Source organism: Platalea leucorodia, assembly GCF_965183815.1.
Source record: "Platalea leucorodia genome assembly, chromosome: 5".
Lineage (NCBI taxonomy): Eukaryota > Metazoa > Chordata > Aves > Pelecaniformes > Threskiornithidae > Platalea > Platalea leucorodia.
Window position 1 is genome coordinate 64,422,876 of NC_138827.1, and position 27,728 is coordinate 64,450,603.

At 42.4% G+C, this 27,728-nt stretch overlaps 1 protein-coding gene across 3 annotated transcripts in view; it reads right to left on the bottom strand.

The window, feature by feature from the left end:
• Window positions 1-27,728, bottom strand: part of UNC80 (unc-80 homolog, NALCN channel complex subunit) — a gene marked incomplete at both ends in the record, with an annotated part of 131,834 nt that overhangs the window by 95,562 nt on the left and 8,544 nt on the right. For 2 of the 3 annotated variants that reach the window (XM_082311741.1, XM_082311742.1), the window contains 13 exons: window positions 861-1,009; window positions 2,386-2,533; window positions 4,487-4,633; window positions 5,430-5,786; window positions 6,423-6,691; window positions 9,653-9,793; window positions 11,181-11,403; window positions 12,038-12,172; window positions 17,163-17,424; window positions 21,353-21,492; window positions 21,933-22,006; window positions 23,842-23,965; window positions 26,602-26,900. In XM_082311741.1, coding sequence (XP_082167867.1) covers window positions 861-1,009; window positions 2,386-2,533; window positions 4,487-4,633; window positions 5,430-5,786; window positions 6,423-6,691; window positions 9,653-9,793; window positions 11,181-11,403; window positions 12,038-12,172; window positions 17,163-17,424; window positions 21,353-21,492; window positions 21,933-22,006; window positions 23,842-23,965; window positions 26,602-26,900 — 2,468 coding nt within the window. The remainder of the gene's footprint in view (window positions 1-860; window positions 1,010-2,385; window positions 2,534-4,486; window positions 4,634-5,429; window positions 5,787-6,422; window positions 6,692-9,652; window positions 9,794-11,180; window positions 11,404-12,037; window positions 12,173-17,162; window positions 17,425-21,352; window positions 21,493-21,932; window positions 22,007-23,841; window positions 23,966-26,601; window positions 26,901-27,728) is intronic. The other variant, XM_082311743.1, reaches the window with a different exon arrangement.

Here is a 27,728-nt window from a genome sequence, read left to right on the forward strand (position 1 = left end):
TCCAACAATGGCGCATGTTTTTCTGCATCCCACCACTTAAACTCTGCTGAGAAACATTTCCAAGGAGAAATATCCATAAGTACAAGAGGACTGGGACATAGGCAGACTACTCTGCTGGTTTAAGATGTTACTATGCATTTCCTTCCCCCTCTCCCTTCCCCTCACAGAGGATTACTGCCCCTTTAGCTGGACTTCAGTGCCTCTACAGCTTTACCATAAGGATGGAGCACAAGAGTGCTTCTTGGTTGCTTCCATGAAAAATCCTAATTTTTTAAAATAAAGGAGGTAGTTTGAGATTAGCGGCTAGATTCTGCACCAATTTGGAAGAAGAGAGCTCATGTCATCCATTCTACTGTGGGGAGATAGCACATAGGCAGCAACCAGCAGCACCTTGCTTTCCTCCAGGTATTTGGTAAATTGAATGTTTGTCTAAACCTTGGGAAGACGTACAGAACGGCTGTTCAGTAAATCACATACTCTGCCATGGGTGGGCCACGCCCTTCACCAGGTAACCTGTCTTTAACTTTGCTGAATGTTCATTTACGCTGGCTGTGGTCTTGTTCATTAATCCCTTGCTCCAGACTATCCTACTTATCCATTTGGAAAAAAAACCCACAGAAGCTGCTTGAGCAGAGAGGAAAATGCAATTCAGAGTGCACGGCTTTTATCCTGGCTAAGTCCCCAGGTTCCAAGGCAGGCATGCAAGGAGGGCATCACATTTATATCATGTTTCAGCTGTGACTGCATAGCTTGCTACGCACAAGGGATTTGGCTAGACTGAATCAATTCTTCACTGTAAAGCCTTGCTGGTGACACCCAAGTGAAAAAGTAACTTTGTTAACATGAAATCAAGTGCTTACCAGGTTTTCCGGGCTGTGCAGCTCATGTGTAGTGGAAGCACAGCGTGTGATCAATGACTTGAACATGGCACTCACAATAATACCTTCTACACTCTGGGCTGTAGACTTGTTGTCCACTGTGGTGAAGTTATTCCCAAATCCAGCCTTGTCTGTGAAATTCAAGTACAAGCAAGCCCCCTTGTTAGGAACAGTTTAAAAAAGATGGCTTAAAGACACACATAAATGGATTCAGATACATGAGACAAGGGCAAGTCCCCACCTAATATCCTATGCTCAGTTCTTCAATCCCACCCCACAAAAATAAAGCAGAAGGGAAGGGTAAAATAAATGAGAAGGATGAAATCTTCCTAGAAATAGTTGTAGTATGAAAAAGGATTGAAAAGATCAGGACCACTCTGTTTTCCTTTTATCCACATCTCTCATTTAGAGACATACAGAATAAGGCATAGAATTTGAACAACACCTCCAGCTTTTCTATTTACTATTCTAAAGGATAAGATATGTTTGATGAAACTGAAAAGTGACAATACTCATGAAAAGAAAGTGTTCTGAACTACAGGAATACTGTTCTTGCAAGGTGCACAAGGAGACCAAGCTCTCAGAAAGAGTCAAAAAAGAATTACACGTTTATATGAATAACACAAAACATCCCAGTTTCCTTAGGTGAGAGAAAAGACTTTCAAAAGCTGCATGAGCTGCCATGCTTCAAAGCACAAGCCAGTCAATAATTGATGCATACTTGGGGAAACTTCCTATGGGCATCTTCCTCACAAAAACTTGCTATATAATATTTTTCGATGCTTTCTCTGAAGTGCCTGGGATCAGAGGTAGGCTAATAGACTAGTCAGACTCCCCGAGTGTGTCAGAGCAGCTCTTCCTACTCTGTAAACAATCATTGTTAACTGTTGTTGCATGCACTGACCAAACATAAATGTTTGGTCATTCTAATAGCACCTAGAATAATTTTCCTAACTCAAAAACAAAAGAAAAAAAATATATATAGACACATATGCACACATGCTTGTAACTGCAGGTATGTGCAGCTGTGTGTTCATGTTCTTGTTTATTCAATCTGTTCTTGCTATTTACTGCCTCACCTGAGGCACCACAGATGGTTTTAATGCTCAATTATATCTCCATTCAGAATAAACCCTGGATTAAACGGGCCATTCCAGCTGGTGCTTGGTCATGTCATGAAGCAGAAAACTTCCTGCCTGAGGCATAGTTGAATGAAAATATTTTCTTTGAAGAGCCATGAACAACAGGTAGGACAAATCAAAAGAGAGGCCTTCAATTTCAGATGTACTGGGTGATGCAAGATCACTAGGTGAGATCACTGGGTGGTCAAATCAGAAGAGATCCAACTCCCCTGACTCGCACTGACTGAGGATACGATCTGTACATTCTGAGGATAGTAATTCACCATTTTTTTCTTTTTTAAAGGAAAAGGAAAAGACGTGGCTTTTTTCTGATGGTACAGTTTAGGAATATTCCAGTGAGAGTTTCTGATGCCAGCTATACTTACTGTCAGTGACTGGCTCCATGCAGAATCCCAGTAAAGCATGCAGGAAATCCACCACATTATTGAGAGAATCCCTGTTCACATAGTCCCTCATGGTCTGCCGGAACTGCATCTTATCCAATTTGTACAGCTTTGTGAGGCAGTTCTGAGCCTGCAACAATATCCATCAAAGTATGTGTTTGAGTTTTCCTAATAGGAGCAGGGTATTTTTTGCTCTTGCTTAGCCAGTGCTCTGCTGTGCTGTCTAAAGTAACCTCCCCTAGAAGCCAGAAGCTTTGGGTCCTGTAACAGAAGACAGCTTCTCCTCTGAAGCGAACAAGAAGTTCAGCACAAGGAGACAGTGGACCAGTATGGGTGCCACTGTTTGGAGGTGGTAGTGAAGTCACTGCCAGCCATATCTCAAGGCCTGTCCTCCTCTCCCCAAGTCCAAGGTAAAATCTCACTGAATACAAATTAAGTAGGAATGTACCACCTCAGTCAAGGCTTATTGCCTTGGTGAAACAGGTTCTTAGCCTCAGGCACCTGATTTTCAGCCTCTGGCTCAGACCCAACCCATTTGATGCACCTGTACTCAGTGACCAATTTGTATCATGCAAAATATTAGCTTTTTATTTGGTAACTACGAATTGTCAATTTCTTATCACAAAAGTATCCATCCTACTGGGATGCCATGCAGGCTGGAGTTAGAGAATCTGAAATACCAGCTCTATGGCAAACATGAACTCTCCTGCTACCTATAGTAGGGTGCTTAACTTTCCAGTCAACTTAGACATGTGATTGTCCATGCAGTCAACACAAATGGTGCATGCAAAGCAGTTTGGCCAGACAAACGCACAGAAAATGCAGCAGACTTAGACGTGTAGGAAAATCTCTTCCCATAAATACCTCAATTCAATGAGTCTGATAAGAACCTTGGCTCCAAGAGACCTATTCATTTATGCTCGATGTTATGCATAGGCCTGAATGTTCTGCTGGCTCAGCTCCAACATTACATAAAAGCCTAACTGACATTTTCATGAATATGGTAGATGTTCAACCAGTGCTCTGTGCAGAACCTTTCTACCGTTACCGCTGAGACTCTCTTACCCCATCTTGTCCCTTTGTGTCCAGAACTAACGTTACTGCTGCAGTCTCCTCAGTACCTGGGAGTCTAGCTAACAGAAGAACACTGCATGGTACAGAGGCAGCCAATCCATCTCTGAGCCACCTAGCTCAGATCCCAGAACCAAATTGTAACTGTTGGCATAGCTCAGGCTAACCAAAGCCACGGAGAAGCACCTGGCTCCCACCCACACCGTGGATGGGCACAGTGTAAATTCTCATTACAGTCATCAAAAATGCTCTCTGCTGCAAGCACAGGAAGTGAGGAGGAGGCATGTGCTGGAGAAAGCCTTTGAAAGGCTCACATTTGACAGGGCATTGGACTGATCTCAGGGAGTCAAACTCTTCTGGATGAATTCAGATGTCTGGGCTACATCCGGGGCACTTTTCACTGCTTCAAACTGGGCAGAATCAAAAATGTAAGGAATTTACAGTTACTATCCACCCTGCCCTTCAACAGAGCATGAGCCTTCTACTTCCTTGCAGCACACTAACATGCCTGCAAGCACAGTGCACGCCAACTATCAGGAGCTGATGGAGCAGCCCAGCAGCAACCAGTCATAATCACCATTAGGAAAGGTGGACATAACTACACCTTAGACTTCTGGATTCAGATATGCAACCCAAGATAGCTGCACCTCTTGTAAATAGCGTACTCTGTCGGGGTACTGTCAATGTGAAAAATTACTTACACCAGCTCACACAGGGGATTTGCTCCCATGTATTTGTCCCTTCCCAGCAAAGGGTACCCATTAGGGTACTCAGAAGGACCCTGGGCCTCAAGCGCGCTCTTAGCAAGCCCCAGGGGCTAGAAGGTAACATGACAGCTGAAAATCTCCTGAAAATCTGCTACAGCTGGGCTGCAACACAGTCTGTGAGCTGGGGCAAAGAGCAACACATTTACTGTCAATACAGAGAAAGCTACAGAGGGGGCAGACAGCAATCTCAGCAGCTGATGTCAAAAGTACAAGGGGGACGCTTTAATGAGCTTTAATTCTCTTACATTCTCCCGGAATACCTGGTGTCTCAGGCGATCTCCAGAGAGCCCTCGGTGTCCTTCCCCACAACCATAGGCACAACCGAGGGACTTCACAATTTTGATCAGCATTGTGAGTGCCAGCCTATGGGTACTGACAGATGGGCCTTCATCCTGAGAGTCATAGAGAGAAAGATGGTGTGAAACCCTGGCACAACCACTGGCATTTTGTTAGCATTTTACTTTTAACAAATTGCTGTCCATTTCTCCTCTCAGACACTCCATTACTGAGTTGTTACTCTTGAAATCTTTACTCCAATTATTCTTCAAGTTTAGGGACGAGCCCCCTCCCTTTCAGCTCCCCTCAAAAAGTCATGCTATAAATGTGAAGTCCCCTACATGCTGCTATTAAAACCATTTGGCATTTACTTCAAAATATTCTGGCTGAAAAACAGAGAGCTAGCTTGCTGGAGCAGAAAAACAAGCACCTTTTAAAAATGTCTTAGGTATTATGCTACTATGAATTGCAACTTTGGAGGTCAGCAACAGTGTCTCTTGGCCAATTCTTATAGCAATACTGAAAAATTTATGATTTCTGGCCCCAAAGAAAACAAACTGTGCTCACACACCGGGTTCTGTTTTCCCTTATAAGTTATGAATAATAAACCTGAAAAAAATCATTGTGATTGAGGGTTTCAGGCACTTTGACAAGATATTGAAAATGTCCACGCAAAGCTCACAAACTCTGCTTTTGGCAGCTGCTTTGCTGGAGTAGTTACAGTGCTTGAATTCCCAAACATGTTTCTTCAGTGGAACCCCAAGTGAGCACCTGAGCAAAACAAATTAATTTGTGATTGTCATGCAAAAAAAAAGGAGGGAAAACAGAAGGGCAGTTGCATACACATGCGTACTCAATCTTAACAGATCTTACAGTACATTCAGGTATTGTATAAAGGGAAGCAAGACAAACCTTTTCTTGTTTTTTGTCATTCTTCTCATATGGCCCTCCTCCTCCACCACCTCCATCACTTCCACCTCCACCTCCTCCACCACCTCCTTCTTCTCCTCCATCTCCAGCTCCACTGACTGGGGGAGGCCCAAATCCAGAAGCTGAACCACCAGAAGCAGCCCCTTTGAGCTGGAAGGATCCTTCACTTGGTCTCTTTTCAGGGGCCTCATTTTCTTTGTTGTCACTCTTCCTCCGAACCTTCTCTACACAGGGCACCACACCAAGCTGAAGTAAGCACTCCACAATGTTCAGTGCCACATCACAAATCCGGGAACTGATGTCATGGTTCAGGACCAAGTAAACAGCCTTCAGGACAACCTGGGAGATTCAAACATCATACTTAAAGTCAGACTTATTTTCTCTCCTAGTACTACTTAGTGCCTGGAAATTCTAGTCACAGACCAGAGACTCATTATAGCAGGCACAGTACAAACTCAGAATGAAGTACACACAACCCTCAACCCCAAGAGCCTACAATCTAGGTGTAAGACAAGAAACCACAGGCTGGGCACAGTCAGGCAGAAAAGGAAACCATGAGATGACATCTGTGAGCCTGAGAACACTGCTTCAGTGCACCAGGAGCTGTCAAGTCATTAAGGGGAATGCAGAAAAGGTGAGTTTTAAGGTGCCATTAGAAGAAAGGTGCTATTCAGTTTTATACTATTTTATAGGGAACTTGGTGCACGCCCCAGGAACACAGCCATTAAATAATATCACTTAAGATTTGATGTGTGCATTCCACATGCACATGCGCTCCTTGCAAGGAGTAACAGGAGTTGCAGTATCTCAGAGTAGACTTTTATGATATGCACAAATGTATCTGACTGACCTTTATGTACTGCTGAGAGAAGTCATATAAAGAGGTGGAGGAAAAGCCCATCAAAACCCTGATCTCAATGGTACAGCTATATTGACAGAAGAGGGGCCTGGCTTTCCTCTTTCCTTGCCAATTACCGAGAGATCCAGCATGCCGTTCTTGTGGACAAAGTTGTTGGTTCCATCAATGTGATCCGTATCCTCCAAGCAACTGTAATTGATGCAGGAGTCTGTCAGGCTCCGTGGGAGGTTGGCACATGCAAGCGGCTCATGGGGCATCTCAGGGATAGGCACCTGGTTGCAAAGCTTCCTCATGTGCTCATTGAAGAAATCAGCGTAGCCCACATTGAACGAGGCCAGGGTAGTGTTGAAGGTGGCCACAGTGATGGTGGAGATCTGGGACCGCACTGCAGGGAGGAAAATGGCTACCTGTAAATTTCCATCTCTAGAGTTACAAAATGGTGAATTGAGGCTGTCCTTGTTTACAAGAAGGGAGCAGCTCTTAATGCAGCTTCTAATGCTGAAAGACAAGACAGGTTCCTAATTCCTATCATGGGTACAGGGATGAAAGCATAGATTCATTTCTTCCCTTAAGCCTGTGCAAATTAGAACAACCCCAAGCTTGCTCTAGCAGTACAGTTCCATGGCAGCTTAAGTTGATCTTGGTTAACTGGGCAGTTAAGTAGATCAGGGAGCTCAGCCAGTCTAGATCTAATCCAAAAGGGGGATTAGATTTTGGCTAGCTTTGCTCCCTGTGTTGGTCCAGTGCCTGGTCTTAAAGGCAGCACTGCCCCTGTGAGGGAAAGAGGAAGGACTCTGCAGCTGGATTCAGGAGTGAAGGTAGGGTAACAGCAACACCAATTTGGAATAGCTTTCTAAGTCACAACAGTTTGAAATATTTCCATCACACCAGCTGAAAAAAATGGAGCAGTGTGTTCCTAACAGTACTTGTGACAGTCTAAACCATCTCCAAAATGCAAAGCTGACTGATAAGAAAGGCAATGTGGCGTCTAAGTTCACAGTGCTCAGAGAAGGGACTTCATGACACAGGCAAGCTTAACTTTAAATTGGTTAGCTCAGGTAGTGACAGAATTTTGGCTACACAGGCCAATTTTTATCAAGGATTCACCACGGTTTTACAACTCATGCTGAACTCCAGGCCACGATGTTAGTAATTTCCCACCCTTAGTGCTTTGTAAGTAGGTTTATACACCCTGTAGTGTAGAAAGACCCTATGTGTCCCACAGTGTTGATTGGACCACCTTCTGCCAGGCAGTACAGTAAGAGGGCTATGGAATAACAAAGAACCTCTACCTAAGGCTATTTATTTAATGTGTTCTAATGAATAAAATAACATACATCTAATAAGATTCCTCAAGCACTGACTCAGCGATGGACTGGTTATATTATGCAAATAACTTGCCAGAGCGGTGACTACATTTCCTCATAGCCTGTGCAACCCTGCCAGCACTGAACTACCACTATTTATTGTGAGAAATGTTCTAAGGTCTATGGCAGTATCTTGAAGTATGCTACAATTTGGTCAATGATCAGGGCAGGAATTAGCTGCCTGTAATCACAGGATTACTTGCTGGCAAATGTGACTTTTTAATGGCATTCACTGAAATTTGCATGGTGAAGATAACAATACAGAATTAGGAAATTTTGTTCCTGAGCTACCAAGTTTGATGCTTATCCAAGGGTAGCTATTTTTTGTTTCACTAAGGTTTTGCTTAGTTTGTTTTGAAATGGCTAACAAAATTCCATATCCAAATCCTACATAAAGTAACTTTTCCTGTGTTGTATCTTTATTTCATTATCACTGATAGGGCTGACTGCTGGATGGGACTCACAGAGGCAGGGAAGGAGGACTAAGGAGTCTTCATTTACATCCATGCATGCCTGCAGCATGTGCCCGTGACTCCTCTTGAGCAGCTACCTAGGACATAACTAGTTTTTTATCTCTGGTTTTCAGTGTGTCAGCCAGAAGAAATGAGCTTATCAGCAAATGTCTCCTGGCCAGGGAAAGTAGACAACAGATGGGGAAACTATGAATGACCAGTATGCTTGGATATAAACTCTCTGCAAAACAAAACAAATGTGTAGTATTCATACTTATTCTCTAACTACAGAATGGTTCATTCAAAGTCATAGACTACCACTAGAAATAGTATGATTTGTCCTATTATATAGCTGCTGCACAATTGTACCTGGAGTACAACTAGAAAAACAAGCATTGCATATGGCTACCTTTTAGAAAATATTTGGCTGGAAGCTGCTGTAGCAAGTAGGATTACTGCCCTATAGAACAAATGCAGGCTGGGAAGACAGACACCACAAAATTGATCCAGGAGAAGAGCTTTGCCCAGGAGACACAGAGCAGAGATGAAGGAGATGTGCCTACACTGGATTAGAGCTGACGCAAATCCATCCTCTCTCAGATTATTCAGATTTGCTGTGCTAAAAGAGCATGGATCTTTGAGAGCTCCAAGGCTACAGCACATATCACGTGAGTGCATCTGCAGCCTCCTAGGTATGCTGCCTGACAGCTTGTGCAGAGACAGACTGTGCCCTGCTCCATGGAGCATCTGACATCCTGCTCCCTCATCAAGGTTTAAGGCTGCACTTGCCACAAGTGAGGCCCAATCTCTACAACCAGGTTTTGCCACTAGCACTGTGTACGAGGGAGAAAACAAATTCTCTGTGTTTAGGCAGTAGGAGCAGTGCCAGCAAAGTGCTCTGGTGCAGACAGCCATGCTGACAGAGGAGAGCCTTCCTCTGCTTGGCTAACATTGTTTGACAAAGGTGATGTTGCCCTGCCAGTAGAAAGACTCTTCCTTCTGGAGCAGACTTCATCCCACCAGAGGCTCTCCCATCGTGATCACACTGGCATTGCTATTTCTGCAGAGGGCTCCAAGACAGATGGGCCTCAGGGAGATTTCAAGTAAATTCAAAAGCCAGCCTTCTATTTGGCACCCAGGGAATTAAGAAAAAACCCTGTGATTCTGAGCACAATCCAGAAGCTGGGGACTGTGAAGGGGCATTAAATACCACAAGATTCCCCATGAAACCACTAAAGTTATCAATACCAAATTTCTGCCCAAACTTCTGTGCTGTGTTGTGGTAAGGTGAAAAAACGCCAAGCCCTGCCTTCTCCCCGTTGATGGCTGCCAATTTTTTTTACAAATTGCACCAGGTAAACATGAAAAGTTTGGAACATTTTTCTACAAAAAAAACCTCAAGAGGTAAGGAATAAAAACGGAAAAAACAATTAGTCATATATTCATACATGGAAATAGTAACACTTCCTTAGCTTCTTGGAGTTGATAGTTCAGTGAAACGTTTCGTTCCTGATGTGTTAAACTTACCTTCTTTGACTGTGTTCTCTCCATGGCTGTTTGAGTGGTCCGGCAGGTCAGAGACCAGCGTGTGATGAGAGTGTGAATGCCTGGCGCTTAGGCTCTCCATCTCCGTGGCTGTGTCAGAGCTCCCCCGTCTGGTAAACTTTCCTAGGGTGAAGACATGACATGAGTATTTAGGTTACTTGTCTGAGAGGTGCTTGGACGCAAGAGACAGTAACTGAGGTTAGAAATTGAAGGATTGGAGTGAGCAAAAGGCAAGGCCTTCTAGGACCCTGTGAAGCAGAACCAAACATTATAGTGAGATATCTCACCAGGGTTCATTGACATTAAGACAGAATCTATACACTCTCTGCAAGGCTCTCCCCATCAGCACATACTGATTTAGCTGACACCCACACTGTCACCCTCCAGCAGCTTCAGGAAAATAAGATTGGTCAGCTCTGAAAGACACGACCCTTTGGGGCAAGTTATAGCAATTTGGCTTCTTCTCCCCTTGCCCAAAAGAAATAGGTATATTAAGATGGGGAGTGCTAAAGCAAAGGATCTGTTCATTGGATCTGAAATACGTGATTTCACCAAGATATCAGAATGAAAGAACTGTAGGTTAAGCCAGGACAAGATCCTGGAGCCCCTGTGATCAAAATGTAGCAAACTTCTTGAGCTACTGAAGATATGGGTAAGAGGATTTGGATACTAAGTTTGCTATTCTTGTACAAATCTGTAGGTGTTCGTGTATTAACCATTGACAAAACACGTGCATCTTTAAGAATTCGCTTGGCTAAGCTCATTGTCCTGTGTCCCAAAGAGGGACATGTTTAAAATGGAGAGCTTACCAAATGATGCCATCTAAGCTGGTATAAATGAGAAGGCCATGGCACGGCTTTAGGCAATCATTTTGCTGCCTACCATCTCCATGAAAGGGTGCCAGGATGAAATCTATGACACTAGAAATAAGTTTATGAAACAGAAACAATGCCTAGACACTGTTCAGTGAACGTGGAAGCTTGAAGGAGCCAATATTTAGATTTAAACACTGTATCTTTCCAATATCAAGACAGTGTAAGCCCCACTATCTGAGACAATACCCTATTTATTTTGTATCCACTTGAGGAAGACTGTGAATATTTTTTGCCGTACTCCTAATGACCATATTGCTCCCTCTCCAGAGATTTCTCTTTAAAAGAAGAGGATGTAACCATTCCTTGAATCTATTTTAAGGTGCAGTTGTGCAATGCTTGCTACCACTCAGGGAAAGTACATTGAAGTGGTACAGACATGACTACAGGTTTCTAGAGTAGCTGTTATTCCAGTAAAGATGGTAGTTTTCAGAGAAAAAGGGAACTAAAGCGTAAGTCATTCAAGGTCTGCTGTCAGCACAGTTGCCACTTCTAGAAACAGGTGTGTAACGCTGCAAACAGAGCCAAGGACGTAAGGTGGCAACAGGATGGATGAAGAAATAAAGAGCCTCTGTTGTTCTCTGAATGTTCAGGAGAGGAATGACACAGAACCTGGGGCAGAGATATCAATATCTCACCTAATATGGTGGTTTGCCATCCTCCTCTCTCAATGCCACGCCGGTCCTCTCCGATTCCAGAGAAACTGCCAAAGGAGAAAGTGCTGCGAGTAGGCGAGACATCCAAATGATCCTCATGGAGAAGGAAGGGCACCCCCATCCTTCGTTGCCGCTTCTTCCCAGTATGGTGGAAAGGAATTGACCCTTTGCGCTCACGCTCCCTGTCCTCTTTGCGGCTCTTAAACTGCAGGAAGAAGAGGAGCAAATACGAGAGCAGGTAGAGACTTTGAAACATGGCAAACTACCATTTGAGGGAAAAAGATAATACAGATGTGTGGCCCAAGTGTAACCTTCCAGTCTGAGTTTTTTATCTTGGCCATTTACCCTGATAGCAACTATCTGCACTCTGGGACCGTATGAGTATTTAAAGGAACTCAGTCTTGCCCTAGGCTGGGATGGATGCCCTTGTATAATTTTATGACATTCTCAGACCATGAGCTAGATTCGTAGAATCCACAAAACTCTAAGTATCTTGGATAGCTGCAAACCCAGAGCTTCATGAGGTAAAAACATTGGAAAAACTCACTGGATTAGCTGGAACTACAGTGAGCACAAGCACTTAAAAATCAGCACTGTTTGAGTAGCCTCTCCTCATGCAGTTTCAGCAGGACAGTTATTTGTATAAAGATTTCTGTATTGTGTTTGGAATGTGCATATAAAAACCTATGTAATAACACACAATCATTTCCAATGGAAAGAGAAGTCAATCTCACATATGGCATGAATATATATATATTCCAAGCAGACCTTCAGCTGCTACTTACCAGGACATTGAGGTGAATCAGAGGTAAATTAAAGTACAATTTTGTTCCACTCACCTTTTTGAAGATGTTCATCCCCAGGTCTGTGGAGAGATCTGGAACTGCTGGTCTACGCAAGTTGGTCAGTGAAACCTTGGAAAAGGCCTCTGTGCTTAGTGATTTTTCTTCCTCATTACATTTCATTGTAAGATCCTGCAGCTCCCAAAAGAAAACAATAAGCGCAAGGAGAAATAGAGGATAATAGGCTTAAAAAAAAGAGCTACTTCCAAGAGCTGTCATAGGAGCACTGTAGAGGAAAAGGACCTTTAATTCATTACACAAAACACTATTCACATATTTAAAGAAAAACAAAAGAACAAACAAACAAAGTTTAGAAACTCACAGAATTATTGACCTTGTCTATCATTTCTGTCACCACAGAAAAAAAGTACAGCACATTGTGCTGCCATAGAAAGCCTGAGGTGTGGCTGTCAGTGTGGTCTAGTGGCATGGAAGACTCATGTTCTGTTATACTCTGATTCTGATCCCAGGTACGACTCTGGGTAGCTGACGATCTTCTTGAGGCCTTGGTTTACATTTATGAGCAATCACAATGGCTACCCTTTTTGAAGCGTTTTATTTAATAACTAAGAGAATATGCCCTTAATAACATATGCCCTTAAACATGCATTTTGGAACTGAACTGCAGTAAGCAGCTCTGTCCCTTCAAGAGACTTGATTTATAAAAATTTTATTTACTCACTAAAGAAACCTAAGATTTCTACATCAGTAAGCATCCACCACTTGTCATAACAGTGCTCCAAGATCTGTCCATCATAGTTATCATCATAGTTCATATTTGTGAAAGCCCCTATAGCTATAGCACAGAATGCCCCATGACAGTGAAAACCTTGAGACTAATTTACTGACAGTTCAGTAGAGGGCACCCTACTGTCCTTCTGCACTGAGCCACACACATTACAGCTGCCTACTGTAAAGAAAAGCTTTGCTACAAAAGGTGGCATGAGCTCAGCTCCTGCCCATCTGTTCTCATTAAAGATCTCATGCCACTTTTCATGAGATGTTTGTGCAGCTGACCTGACCAAATTCCCTCAGGACAATTTTCTTCTGCCTAAATATCAGCTTGTTTCCAATGGAGATGCTCTTTTTCCTTGCTCCCTCATCAGAAAGGTTCTGCTAAACAACTGGGTCATGTTAAAATACTTTTTTGCTTTCAATCCAGAGACAGCCGTATGCCAATGATAGATGAAGCAACTCCTGTGGTATAGAAGGTTTAGTTTCTGGCTAGCCAGATTGCATATTGCAGAGCTAGTGAGCTCTGCAATACACAAGCATGCAGTTTTATGCATAAAAAAAGTCCAGCAGAAGCCGGTGACAGTCTCTGCAGCTGAAGTCTTAAGCACCAGTTACAGTATTTGCAGTACTGGGCTACTGGGGACCACACATTCTTCAGAGACTTTTCAGGCTAATCAAAGACTACCCTTGAATCCTTCCTATTGGTTTTATCAACACGAGAATGAAGGTCACACAAAACAGAAAGATTCCTCTTCACAGTTGTTTTCAGTCACATTCAGTCAAGATATGCTTTTAAACCATTTTGCATATATGACTAAAGATTCAGGGGAGGAGTCAAATGTAAAATCCAATGGACAGCAAATCAGGATTCAACCCTAGGTGCTTTCAACAGCAAGGCCAGCAAGTATTACATATAGCTTAGTTCTCAGCTTTTACAGCTCTCTGGCCTCTTCTGGCTGGAAGACATTATATGAATTTGTTTCAGATTCATTATCTTTGTCCATTAGTTACTAAATCAGTGTTTTATTAGGTGGCTTAGGTCACCAAAAAGGACAGAGTGAGGATCCAGGCCTATTGTGATACAAGCCATACAAGCACACAGGAAGACACAGTCCTAGTTCTGAAATCCACTTAGGGTAAGTATCAAGCAAGCAACACTTGAAAACCAAATTACAGAATCACCTTAAATGTACAGTGTGGTATATGATGTATGTTAATGAATCAAGCTAGCCCTCCTGTTGAAGACCGATTAAAAATGTGGCTATTCTGTGCAGTAGGCTATGTGGCAATTATGATATGCACAAGATGGATAAGAAAGCAAAATAGTTTTGGGGCTGCTACTCTTGATCTTGTTGTTTCTGTTTTCTATCGCCTTCCTTCTCCACGACTGTATGGCTACCAGCTCATTAGTACCTCTCTCAACTCTCAAGATATTACACTTGAGACTCTTGGCTTTATACTAGCATTGCAGCGAGCACTCCAGCTGCATTGGTCTTATGCTTAATTTAAGCTTTGGCTCTTTGCCCCTGCAATGTTAGTGCAAGACCACAGACGTTTGTGAGCCTCTGAAGGTTTCATTTCCTAGACCTGTCCTTACACTGAATTCACTGCATACGGATGCAATGCAGGTTTCCTTTATCACATGTTGCCAGGTCTGAAATATGTTTAGACTAAAGTCACTTTCTAGAGGAAGGTAGTATTCATTTTATTCACACTCCATCCAGTACCCCTTTTCCTATGCAACAAGGAGTGCTGGCATGCTGCATTGAATCTTTTTCTACTTTGCTGTTCAGTTTACTAGGCAACACATGGAGGATGTTCCTCATGTTCTCTCAATCCCAACTGCTTTAGCCCAAGCTTATATTTGAAATGTGATTTCAGGCACACAGAAAGCAATAAGAAGTATGAGAGTTTTGCTGAGGCTTAGGGAGATGCAGGAAGTTACCCTGATAAACTGCAGAACAATAGAAAGAATGTGGATTTACCAGAAAAATCTACTGGTTCCTGATGTGATTTGCAGGCAGCTGTGTTTGTCTTTAATCACTTTCTGCCTGCCACTTTAAATCTATCCCACTGAAACAGAGTGCCGATGTTTTTGAGAATTTATTGATCAACCTGTGAGCAGAAATGATGACATTATGTTAGGAATTCAAGATCTAGACTGAAAAGGCAGGCTTTGAGGATATCTCCGTGTCCGATGAGCTGGTGAAGTCTCAGCACACAACCCCTTGTGTTGACAGAAAGAAATAACAAATCCTAGCCCTCTGGAGGTGCCATTCTATCCTCTGACAAGCAGAGAACCTTAAGTGATGAGACTCTGAATTTAAGAACAGCAGTTAAGTCCCTACAGTTGGCTGGGACGAAACAGAGCTTAGGTGTCTCTGTGCATTGCACAGATTTCAGTCCTCAGAGTTGTAAAGAAGGGGGGTATGAGCTGAAACTTTTGCTGCATGGAAGACCGTTTCACCTCCTCCATCACAGCTGTTCTGCATAACAAATTGGAAACCTTTTTAAACAGGATTCCAATTTGATGAAGTACAGTAAAAATACACAGGACTGACACAGAGGTTACCAAAAGCAATCAAACCTGGCCCTGGGAAGAATGCCCTGGACAGAGTCCTCACATTAACAGCTAGAAAGTACCCAGTGGAATTGCCAAATGGATTTAGCAGAAAAATGTTAGTGAAGAGCAACTGAGCAACGGAATCTTCTGCAAGAGAAACAGCCTGTTAAAGCAAGAAATAGCCAAGTGTGTGAAAGAAGTGTTCCACTGTATAGAGAAGAGCCAGCACAATACTAGTGCAAACAGTGCCTATGGAGGGCAACCCCATTCATGCTGCCACGGAGCTGAGAACCACTGACTGCACTCCCTGTTGCACTAGCAGCTAAACTTGTTAATGTGCAAAATAACCGGGTTGTTATGAGCAAAGGCAAAGGGACGGTACATGCATGGAAACAGTGAACCACATCAACAGCAATATCTTCCAATTCTCCCTCCAGGAGATGATATTAAGGAGGATTTTCTGTACATGCACAGCAATCCTATAAAATCCTCATGCAAAGGTAGATTAAGACTGAATAGTAATTCATATCACCTGGCCTTTATGGAGATATGTCAAGCTTTTACAGGGATGAAACAGGCAGCATTTTATAGAAATGGCACTAAAGTATAATACAGTTTAAACAATACTGCTGCTGCTGAGCCCTTAAAACCACAAGTAACCACCAGCCCTCATAAAAATCATAAGAATGACTATAAAATCCTGAGATTTTAAAAATAACAGTACTAATATTTACATTGTTTATGATTGTCTTCTGGCTTATGAGCATCTGGGCTGTACAGGAGAAAAGATATTTCACCCTTCTCCCTTATAAAATGACATGTCAAAAACTGCCAGGGCTCTACAATACTGAAAGCAAGGATTTTAAGAAAAAACACCAAAAATTCTGAGAGTTCTGACTCAAAAAAGACATTTGACAGCAACACTAACAGAAGATACAGCCTTTTACTTGAGCTGTGTCATAAAATTGCATTGCAAAAAATAGAATCTGTATTAAATTTTGTTAGACAGTTCCATCAACTTAGTAAATCAGAATTTGCTGTTAAAAGCCCACATGACAGGAAAAGAGTGCACAACCTAAAAGTAGCACAAATCAACAAGGAGATTAACTGAAACTACAGCAGCATCCCCTTTTTATCCCTGGAACAACAGTGAGCTACCCAAAAGAATAACATTTAAGCTCTAACACAAAGATCTTTACCGCACTGAGGTTAGGAATCTGGGGTTCCTTTTCCAGCAAAACAGGGAGCAAGTCTTGACACCTATTAGGACAATTTGTCTACTGAGGTTTTGCTGGCAAATATAAAGGTAAAAGTTACACAATAACAGCAGGAGAAGAGGTAACCACATGAAGGGCTTTTGCTCACTGCTACTCTTTGCAAAGCCTACTCCAGTATTTTAACCCAAGTTGTCTGCCTAGAGTGTGCAGTGCTGCGCCAAGTGCGAGTCCTTTTCTCTCTTTTGAGGGGTTACACCAAAGAAGCTCAGTGAGTCCTGAGCATTACGCTGTAACGCAAAGGCAGTCTGATTTCTTCTGACACCTTCATTAGTATATTCTCACATTAAAAAATAATGTTATCACAGTTCACCCTAGATTAACCACCCCAAATCAACCCTCAAGCTTTCAGCAGTCACCAGCTCTTGTCTCTCTGCATCAGATTCTGCCTCCAAAATCCTCATCGTTCTCAGGGTCTGTTTCTGAATCAGTGCACATATCTGACCTCTGGGCAGTTTAACCAACACCAAAGCTGTGTGTAGTTGTCCAGCCATCACTTTCCAGCATCACCGCAACAGTTGCTATTTTCTTATTGATGGCAACTGCTTACCTGAGTTTTGTGGGTATTCACCAGAGAGGGTGCAGCAGCCACCATGGAGCTGCTACGAGGTCTTGGTAAAGGGGTGATCTCTGGCTCAGGTGGTTTCTCCGGCTTTTCCTGTAGCATATGTCTCAGCCTCTGCAGGTAGTACATTAGTGACCACTGTGTGCCCTCCTCGGACCAATGTGGCTGCAGCAGGCAGCGCAGCACTGCCACATCAAAGTATGTGGCATAGCGAGACTTCTGGCATGGTGGGATCACCAAGGACACCCTGTTCCAAAAAGCAGGAGTAGAAATGTTAGTCGTCAGGCTCCTTAGCCCTTCTTAGGGACTCAGCTCTCTGAATAAAGAACCACTGAATGATGATCTGTCAAGTTTGTATGTTCATCTGTCCTTAAGGGGTCACTCTCGATACCACAAACCTTTCTTTGATAGCTGGAAACCAATTCTGCCCTTGCATATATGCTGGTCCACCCCAAAAGACCCAAGAGCTCTACTAAGAGGCCTAAAATTTAGCCACTCGTCAAGAGCCCTAAGCCATTCTCATTCTCCTGCCATCTGCTGAAATCACCAGGACGTGCACACAGCTGTGCTTGCTTGAGCTTGCAGGGACATTTGACACTGACCCTTTGGGACTACGGCCCTGACTGAGGAAAGCATTACTGAAGACACGTAAGTGGATATTTTGCTTTCAGCTCCCTAGAGGACTCAAGTACATGCTTTGTTAAGTGCTTTCCTGGTTAGGGTTGCTTTCTTAAACTGTGGTTTGAAGATAAGACTCCAGCACCTGCGCCAACTGAATAATTTGTTCAGCTGGAAACAGCCAACACTTGAGGATCTGCTGTTCAGATACTACTAATATGTATTTAGGAATGGTTTACATTTGTACACATCAGGCCTTACTTAAGAAGGAGCAGGCAGGGCAGCTAAGTTAGTTAACCCTTTAAGCTAATTAAATTGATTCTTATACAAGTAAAAGTTACTGTTATGGACACTCTTTGCCAAGGTGTGCTAGAGAAAAGGACCATTTTCAGTCTTCATTATGATTTTCTTGCCTTTCAGGTGGTGTCATTTCCTGATGGGTTTTAGTACAGAATTTCCTAAGTATTGTAGAACTTAGTGCACGCAAAAGCAAGATGTTTGTAGTAAGCCTCAGAAATGAGACTCCAGAGATTTCAGATTTCGAAGGGATCATATCTGTTTTCAGAGCCAATCTTATTGCAATAAAATGCCCCAACTTTTTTATTATTTGGTTTTTACACCACTTCTCTCCCAGCAGAGTGCAACTGGCCTGATCTACTCCCTGTACAGTCACTAGCTGTTAGGAGACAATCTGTCAGAAAAGAAGCATGAAAGGGAGTCGCAGGAATGAGAATCACATGGCAAAAGGTGTGAAATGCTGGGGGTGGGGCAGGAACTCCAGAGATTCGTCTAGCTTTTTGCCTGCAGAAGCACACAATTTTATTGTTTCCACTCACTGTCTTAGAAACACACCTCCATGAACTGAGTACTTCCGTGATTTTTGGATTCTATAAAAATCAACAGCACTTCCGTGAATTGTATTCTCAGACATTTGGGAATCATCACAAGAACATCAAATATTTTTTTTTTTTAAACCATTTATATCATCAATTCTGCTAAACAACATGCGAACAGCATTGGCAGGACACCCCCATCTCCAGCTGGGTGGAGGCAGGCATCCAAGGCCAAAGTCCAGCAAAGCATTAGGGAACAAGCAGCAATACTGCCCAGTGGAACCTCTAAATGCTTAAGGTGAAGTGCATGCTTGAAGTGCTTTGCTGTGTCACTGCCCAGTGCCACAAAGCTGCCCTGTGCATCCAAGGAAGATATAGGACTGGCAAAGGAGAAAGAAGCGTGCAGTGAACATTGACACCACTTGGCATCATGTGAACTCTGCTCCATATCATGAGCTTGGAAACAGGGGGCAGGTGGCAAGGCTGGGCTTGGAGCAGTGCGTGCATGTAGAACTCAAACCTGCAGGAGCTGGTTTGCTGCCAGCCCCACAGGCCAATGTTGAAAGCACTTGGCGACTGCAGACCAGCCCGTCTGTGTCAGCATATGTCACTATATGCAATCTATAGATTCAAAGCTTCTCCCCTAGTCCTGTATTCAAGGTAAAAATGTTACAAGTTTGACGACTTCAAAATGAGCTGTTATAAAAACCTGAAAAACTGAATTAGGAAGGAGAAAAATAATGATAAATGGCAATGTGCTATAAAGTCTTTCCCATAAACCTGATGTGAAGGCTGCTTTTATCAGAGTCAAGATTGTGTCACATAGATGCAGCCTGTAAAAAAACCATGAAGATAGCTGGGATACTCAAAGCATCTCTGCAAAGGAAACAAAGCCCACCACCTCAATAGCAAATGTGAAGGGTCATGCATTGCTCCCTGGTCACTTTGCAGGACCCAGATCAGTGTCTGAGTCTAAACAGTCTTTCATGCCCCCCTGTAGGCAGCACAGGCAAACCCGAGGAACAGATTGGAGCAAGGCATGTTCTCCATATGAAATATTTGTCACTAAAGTCCTTCCTGCAAAGTCTCTTTCCCAGGCAGTGTGTTCAAGACAGCAGCTGGCCAAAGGGCTGTGGCTTTATTTCCTTCAGTGTTAAACTGCATCATCTGTAAATGGAGAATTTCACTGAATGGAGCCGGGATAATTAGCCAGGACCAGAGGAACAAGCCATTTGCTCAAGAAGTGTCTGAGGCACCAGAAATTAAAATTTGTGCTTCATTTAGAAGGAAACCTAGTGTTCGTATTATCAGCTCTTCGTTGCCTGTGACTGCAGGGAGAGTGGAAAAGCAGCCTTCCTTCAACCCCGGCCCAAGGACAAAGGAATACTGCGGCTGTTGGTAAGCAGAGTAAACAACATTTGTTCCCCAGTTGTCGGTTGCTTGGCAACCAAAGCTCCCTGTACAGTTTTAACTGATCAATGAGTCCTGCAAATGAGGAGACATAATGATGCTCTCTTCAAAGCCGGTCTGAAGCCTCATCCCCATAGCAACCACCAGACCCAGCTTGACAAATTGATCACCTGATGCTGTCTTCTTAAAAGGCTGCTTATTTTTTTATGGCTGTGCACCCTCTGAGCAGCAGTGTTCACACATAGAAAGGCAGTTCTGTCCCCAACTTCAGTTTTACTGGCTCACATACATACAATTAGATAAAGACCCAGAACTGACAGCAGGCTTGATACAAAATCCTGAGGGAAGCCTCCTGATGGGATCAGAACCCTAGAGAATAGCTTTGCCCTTTCCACCAGTGAAAGGGTGCATCAAATCCCTTTTTGAGAAATCAGAGCCATTCCTAGATTATATCCAGACACCCACTCCATCCCACGTTTCTTCTGTCTCTGTAATGAAGCAAATTCTTAAAACACTACAGTGTTTTGGATATGACATTTCCCCAAAGAGATAAGCAACAGGACCAAAATTTTCAGGAGGAGTTTAAGTGACACTCCTAGATCCACAGAGACCTAAAAATATTGCTAGGCTTCCCTCCCTCTCCACCCTCTGAACACACTCATCAGCTTCATTTACTTTATGGTACTACTGAGTGTCCAGCACTACTGAAAATCTGGTTCTATCTTTACCTGACCAAATCGAGATTAAAAGAAGTTAATTTATCAGTGCCATGCTGGAAAACCATGGCCTGGGCTCCGCAGGGCAAGCTGGGAGGATGTTTGCATGGCTGCGCTTCTTTGTTAGTCTGTTCCTTTGGGCCAGTAGTCTACAGCAAGCTAAGCAGCTGGATGCAGAGAAGGCATAATGAAGGCAATGGAGAGAGGCCTGCAAAAATCCTTTGCTAAAGGCAAAGAAAATTTGATCAGAAGGAAGCCAGAAAAGATGCCAGCTGCCTGATGCTGAATCTAGCTAAGGAGGATTGAACCTGCAGGTTATTTGTTACTGTCTTTAATTATAAGAAACCAACGTATTAGAAAAGACCAAAGAAAGTGTCCCAACAGGCCAGCTAGAGATTTCTCCAATGAAAGTGGCATTGAATATCAAGTGTCACCACCTTGTTCATCACCCAGAACTGACATTTGTTGAATTAAGAGTTTGAGATAAACATCTAGCATCCTTGGCGTGTACAGACAACAGCAGATTCACGATAAAGGACTTCTGTGACCTCCACTATTGAGTCACACCAGCCTAACTTTCTGCTGAAGGGGTTTGTACCTGGGATGTGCGGTACCTCTCTCCTGAGAGGTTTGGGAAGATACGCTTCCATCCAAGGAATTTCCACGATGACATGCTGAAACAGTGGCCTTTGGAGGTACAGAATCTGGCTGGGTTGTCTCACAGACCACCTGTAGTCCCTTTGGATAGTTTCAATAAAAGGAAATAGGTATATAAACATATTTATTTCTCCCATATTAGTTTTCTTAATGCAATTTGTGCTTAGACATGACTATTACTTATACCATAATACTGTGGTAATATCATGGAGAAACTGATCAAGCCTGGGGCTTCGCAGAACTAGGCATTGCACAGGCAAAGGGTAAGACAGGGCTCTTGCCCAAGAAATACATAAGATCAGGCTGCCATCCTATAAGATAGAATAAGGTCAAGGAGATCCTGCCAATTATACTCAATACCCTTTGGTTCCACTGCAGACAAGATTGAGAGCCTTCGGAAGAACTGTAATTTCTGGAGATGGAATACTTTAGGCTGGTAAGTGCAAGTGCTGTTTCAATACTAATTTCCCCCTTCCCTCAGCTCCTTATTCAAGCTTGTCTAACCTTAGCATAGAACTTACCTCGGTGTGTCCACTGTCCAGATTAGGGGATTCACAGGTCACGCTCTGATTGTTGGTAGGAGAACTTCTTTTAGCTGAGAAAAGAAGTCAAAGGAGGACATTTTGGGAATCACCTCTAATATTAAAATGTACCACTGAAAGGATAAACCAGAAAACAAAAACAAACCCAAAGCAGCATCTCTCTGCTGCAGACTTCCTAGGCATTAGCCACAGCCATAAAAAGAAAAAGAAAGAAAAAAGGACTGTTTTAATTTTTGCACAATTATTTCATTTGTGTTGTCAACAACACTGTCTACTGAAAAGTCTCTATTTCTTTAAAATTAAATTTGAATAAAAATTTTATCCTAAATCTATTTGGCATCAAATTGTGTTTTCCTGTGCATACTAATGCCTTTTATTTTGGAGCTCTTCCTCCTCCTATTTTCACATATATTCAGCTCCATTTCTAGGTTACATCACATATTGTGATTTCCAATTTGACAAATGCCTTCATCACAAGAAACACGCGAATGTCATATAGAAAGGTTGATCAGTGATACTGTAGAAGAACAAGGGCATCACAAAGACTCGGATGACAATTCTTGAAATCCTGTCACATTGCAAGCTATTCAGATGTGACTTAGTATCAGACTGACTCCAAACAAAACATTGCAAAGCTGCTTCAGTAGATTTTTTTTTAAAAGTTGTTGTTTGAAGGAAAATTTAAGTAAATTTAACTTTTTTGTCCCAATTTGAGACAACAATGCTCAGATAGCAGAATCTTCCTTGATATAAAGAACCTCATTCCAACTGCTATTTCCGTTCTGCTGAAAATGTTTTCAAAACATAAGAGTCTTTTCATTTCAGACTTTACTTCTGAAGCTATTCTTTAGGGATTTTCTGACCACACTCCAGACCTATGGAAAAAACTCCAACCGTCAAAGAAAACTTAGGACTAATTCCTTTTGTTAGTTCCAGGGCTGAAAACCTATTTTTTTATTCCAGAAGTTGAAGCAGAGGGAGGAAGAGGTAGATATCAAAGATGGTTTAAAATCATTTGAAAGATTTGAATCTTTTCATTTCTGGACTGTCCCAGAGGCCCACAAAGCCTTCAGAACAAAATATGACATCCAAAATGACTTATCATGAGAAAAATCTGATTTAACGAACTATATTTTCACTACTGTGAAAATTACAGTTCCGTGCTTTGGAGGACGAGCAAGCAATGCTACAGCGATATACCTAGCACACTTTCAATTCACTACCTTGTAGGAATTATGCAAAACTATTGTCTAAAAACATAAAAGTAAAAAAGGTTTTTTTAGAACTAGGCCAGACACAAAGGCTTGGAAGCCTAGGCACCCAACTCCTGTCTCATTATGGCTGAAGTACAAAGGAGGAGCAACCCCTTCCAGTATGCAAAAGTGAATTCACAACCTAAGCCTTCTTTGGAGCCTCTTGAAACTATATTTTGTTTAATTTCATAACATGGTGAAATTCAAATTTTAGATAGGAGAACCTACGCTGCCAACTGTGTGCTATTCACTGTTAATTTTTGTCCAGTGCCAGTCTGGGAAAGTCTTCCCCACCTGTGTCAGGCTGCTGCTAGATACTGCCATTGCTCTTCTTAGCAACTAAGGAAGATATGGTGAAACAGAGATACGACACTGACAGGAAATGATAACTCTACTGAAGAGTTTCTCATTTCCCATTTGTGATTTCTGTCTCATCTCCTATTTAATTATTATGCAAATCTCAGTTGACTCTGAGGGGAAACAACCTTAAATTACTCTCAAAGGTTTGATGAGTTCCTGCAGTATTAACATATTCCTTCAAATATGATGGCTACAGAATGTAAGGCAGCATCAGGCAAACAAAAGAAAGGTTTCCCAGCTCTCAGGAGCTACGTTACCACAGCAAAGTCACACACCTGTAACGATATTCCTGATTGGTTTTACAAGGGCGTTGAAGGCAGAAACTTCAGGCTGCCTGTGTTCCCACATAGGCTGCCAAATAACAAGGCCACTAGCCAACCGAAATGTCAGGTCAGACTCCTAGAAAGATGAACAGAGGTTGTATCACACAAGCTCACACAAAAGAATGTGGTTTCCAGTCTAAAAGGACTGTCATTTCTCTGATGTATAGATCTTAAAAGAAATGAGTGATACCACATGCAGTTCTGTGGTCACTATATGCTAACTCAAGGGCCACTACAGCAGACATGAATACATTTCAAGTATAGCTATTAAAAAATAATAGGGAAATCTCAATACAAAAATATACAAGAGGCTTTTTCCAAATGAAATTTCTATGCTAGCTAATGAATCCTATTTTTTCCAGGACATTAAGCTGTAAAAGAAAAGACCTTTCCTGTGTCAGAAAGCATCCCTTCTGACCATATATAACTACTTCATATTTAGTATTCGATCTCAACCTTAGAATTTACAGTCCAAGACTTGAACTTCTTGCCCCAAAAGGATAACAATATTAAATATTAAAACATTACTTAGAAATTGAGAAACATGAAATGTAACAAATTACTATGAAACAGCAGCATACAATATTATTATTATTAGCACTGTTAGTACCTGAGCTATGTCAATACAGAGACATTGGTACTACTTAGATGTGTGCCATCATTGTTTTACATATGCAAGTAGCTGAAATCATGTAAATTAGTACACAAGTAAATCTTAGCAGAATCAAGGTGCAGGTATGCACTTACTTGACCTAAGGTCAGATCTACATTAGGAGACACTGATGTTGGTATAGTCCAGCTATCCCCATAAGGCAAACAAACATGGTAATAGCAGTTCTCGCAGCATAATTATAGATGCACCACCATCTCCTGTTGACATAGCTCCACATGCCTCAGTGGTTGAAATCGATGATGCAGACAGAACTAAAGCAACGGCAGGAGCTGACTGCTTGTAGCTCTCCAGCCTTTCTATTCCCTACTCGTCATTAGGTGTCATCTTGTCATAATGAGCTCACCAGCCTTGTTATAAACTAAGCTTGTTTTTAAGTGCTATTTTTACTAAGGAGCACCTTGCAAGGGTTTTGGAAGTGGTAGCAGTAATATGTTTTACATTGTTACCTTGCACTGCTTGCACACGTCAATGCTTTTATCTACAGTTGTTAAGTCACAGGATTACATGCATCCCTCTCACCCCCAAAAGCCTCATTTAAAAACACATTGCTAAATACACAAATCCTCTCAGAAGTTAGGAATTCCATCATTTAGGTCTGCCTGTGCAAACATGTATCGTCTTCCTTGAGCACATGCATTACTTTGGTTATCTGATCAGATAGTATTCTTCCCCTGAGACCTCTACCTCTGTGAAAAACAGAAGGGACAATGCTAAATTAGTGAGCCAGGTACATGCCTCATTTACCTCACCTTTTTTGAGCTTTGCTTTGATGACAGAAACATGCATGTTTTCATGGGCTTTTCAGTGTTCATCACTACAGTATCTCAGAGATCTCAGAGGTTTTCAAGGTAAACCTGAGATATTGTTATTAACCCCATCTTGTAAATGGGAAACTACATCCCAGAAAGATTAATATAAAAAAATTGGAAACCTAATCTCTAATAGCCAGGGTCTACCCCCAGTTTCATTTCATTTATTCAAAGGGCAGCTGACATTTGTCTGTGTAGCACTGAGAAAAATTCAGCATCTCTTCCTGTCGTGTCCCAGTAGCTTACAGAGAAAATGTGGAACTAGTAAACAAGTATGAAAAATTTGGGCTAAATAAATTGAGCAATACCGTACAGGAACTCAGCAGCAGAAGTAGGTAAAGAATCTAGCTCTCCAGACCTGCTTTCACCTGCCTTAACCAAAACATTATCCTTTATCTCCTGTACTTTCTTATCTTCTTCAACTGTTGCAGCATACAAGGGTGGATTAGAACAGATCTACATCCAGATCCAAAGCCTCCATCACTTCATGACTTTATAGACCTTTTCCAAACACCTACTCTCCAGAGCCAGTTCCTCTTCTAAGGCTGAGCTGGAAAAGTAAAGACTAAATGGCAGCCCTCCAGAGAGACTAAAGACAAGAGGGAGGAGTCAGAGCATGCAGAAAATGTCTCCTCATCATACCACTCTACAAAGCTAATGCACTCAGCATAAAACCAACGGAGGGACCCTGGCAGACAGGAAGCCTGCAGCCTGCTTCCAACTTCAGGACAAAGGAATGCTCAATTGCCTTTGCCACTGCCATGCTTATACCACTATCCCACATTCCTGGTAATTCTCATCAAGATGATTAGTAATGACAACAACAAGTCCCAGTGGCACCCCCATGGTGGAATCCCTGAAAAGCTAGCAAGGCCCTTTTAAGCAATGGTTGAGAATCACTGGAGCAAGCTAAAGCTCACAATCCTTTCTGCAGCTTCCAGGGTCCCAAAGACTTCACCAGGGCCACAGATCTTTGACATTCCTGAGGGCTGAAAATAGCTGACTTCAGATTTATTTCCCTTTGTCTCTGCCTGATGCTGTGGTGATTGTTCATGTCACTGCAAGTATTTCTTCCTGATGGCAGTGGTATTCTGCCAGCTTGTTAAAACATTTCCAGTGGTCACCTAGTGTGCACTGTAGGCTGAATTAATTAACAATCACAAAGGCAGAATCATTCTTTTCCTGCTCAGAGGTGTCTCCACACAAGTACCCCACCAGTGTTCCACTTACTTTAATCCTGTGGACAAGGGGAGCAAAAAGGAACACAAAGAGCTCCACTGTGGCCATGGAATTCTGGAAGAACTTCCTTCTGTTATTCTCCTCCTCGTCATTCGTGGTGCTGGGACGGGGATGTCCTGGTGATCCCTGGTTTTCAGCCTGGTGGATAAAGGCGCTACTGCTCCCTCCCCAGCTAGAGCCTCTGTCTCCTCCAAATCGGTCATTGCTGCAGTCCTGAGGGGCCTCCAACAGCATCCAGTGAAGAGTGTGAAGAAGCTTTGTTTCAGCTACTCCAAGCTTATCCTGATGTCCTGGATGGAAAAATGCATCACAGTATCTCACGGGTGTCCATTAATGCTACTGTTGAGACTTTCAGAGCTGCACAGGAAACTGGGCATCCAACATCCCGATAAGCATTTGAAAATTAAAATTCTACCATTAAAAGTATCAGCATTCTGCTCATTATGTTTGAAACTGCCTAATTCACAAGTCTCCATTTACTTCACAGCATTTGCAGTTCAGTCCCTGAAATGTCAGTTGCAGGCAACTGAATGCATGGACATAGAGTGCTCCTAGAAGATGCCAGCTTAACAGCCTTGTCTGTTTGACTCTATTGAATGGCGTGTCTCATGAAGACATGCTGAAATTCCTGCTGAAATCACTGCTGAAATCAGTAAAAGACTAGTAAAAGTAAGTTAGATTTGGACTTGGTCCTATCCTTATTATCTGATTGACTTACCTGCTGAGAATCAAATGCATTAGTCTGTATAAAAAGAAAAAGAAGAAAAAAAAAAAGAACTGAAGATATTAAAAGTGCCTGCTGCAATTGGACACTGCACCATTCCTTGAAAGAAATATGTATTCCTTCAAGGAACCCATGCCTGCTGGGTAATAAGGCTTTTGCTAAAGCTAGTTCTATTATTTCTGGAAAATAAATAGCAAAATATTATTGAACTACTTTGACTGTTCATCTCATCAGACCATTAACTCCACTGGGGAAGCTCTCACAGGTTACCCTGCTATAAATGAGAACTGATCAAGAAAGGCAATTCACAGAATGAACTAACTGGGATTCTAGGATTTAGAATATGTTGGTGCCCTGAGCATCAATCTGTCATATTTTGACTGATAACTTCAGT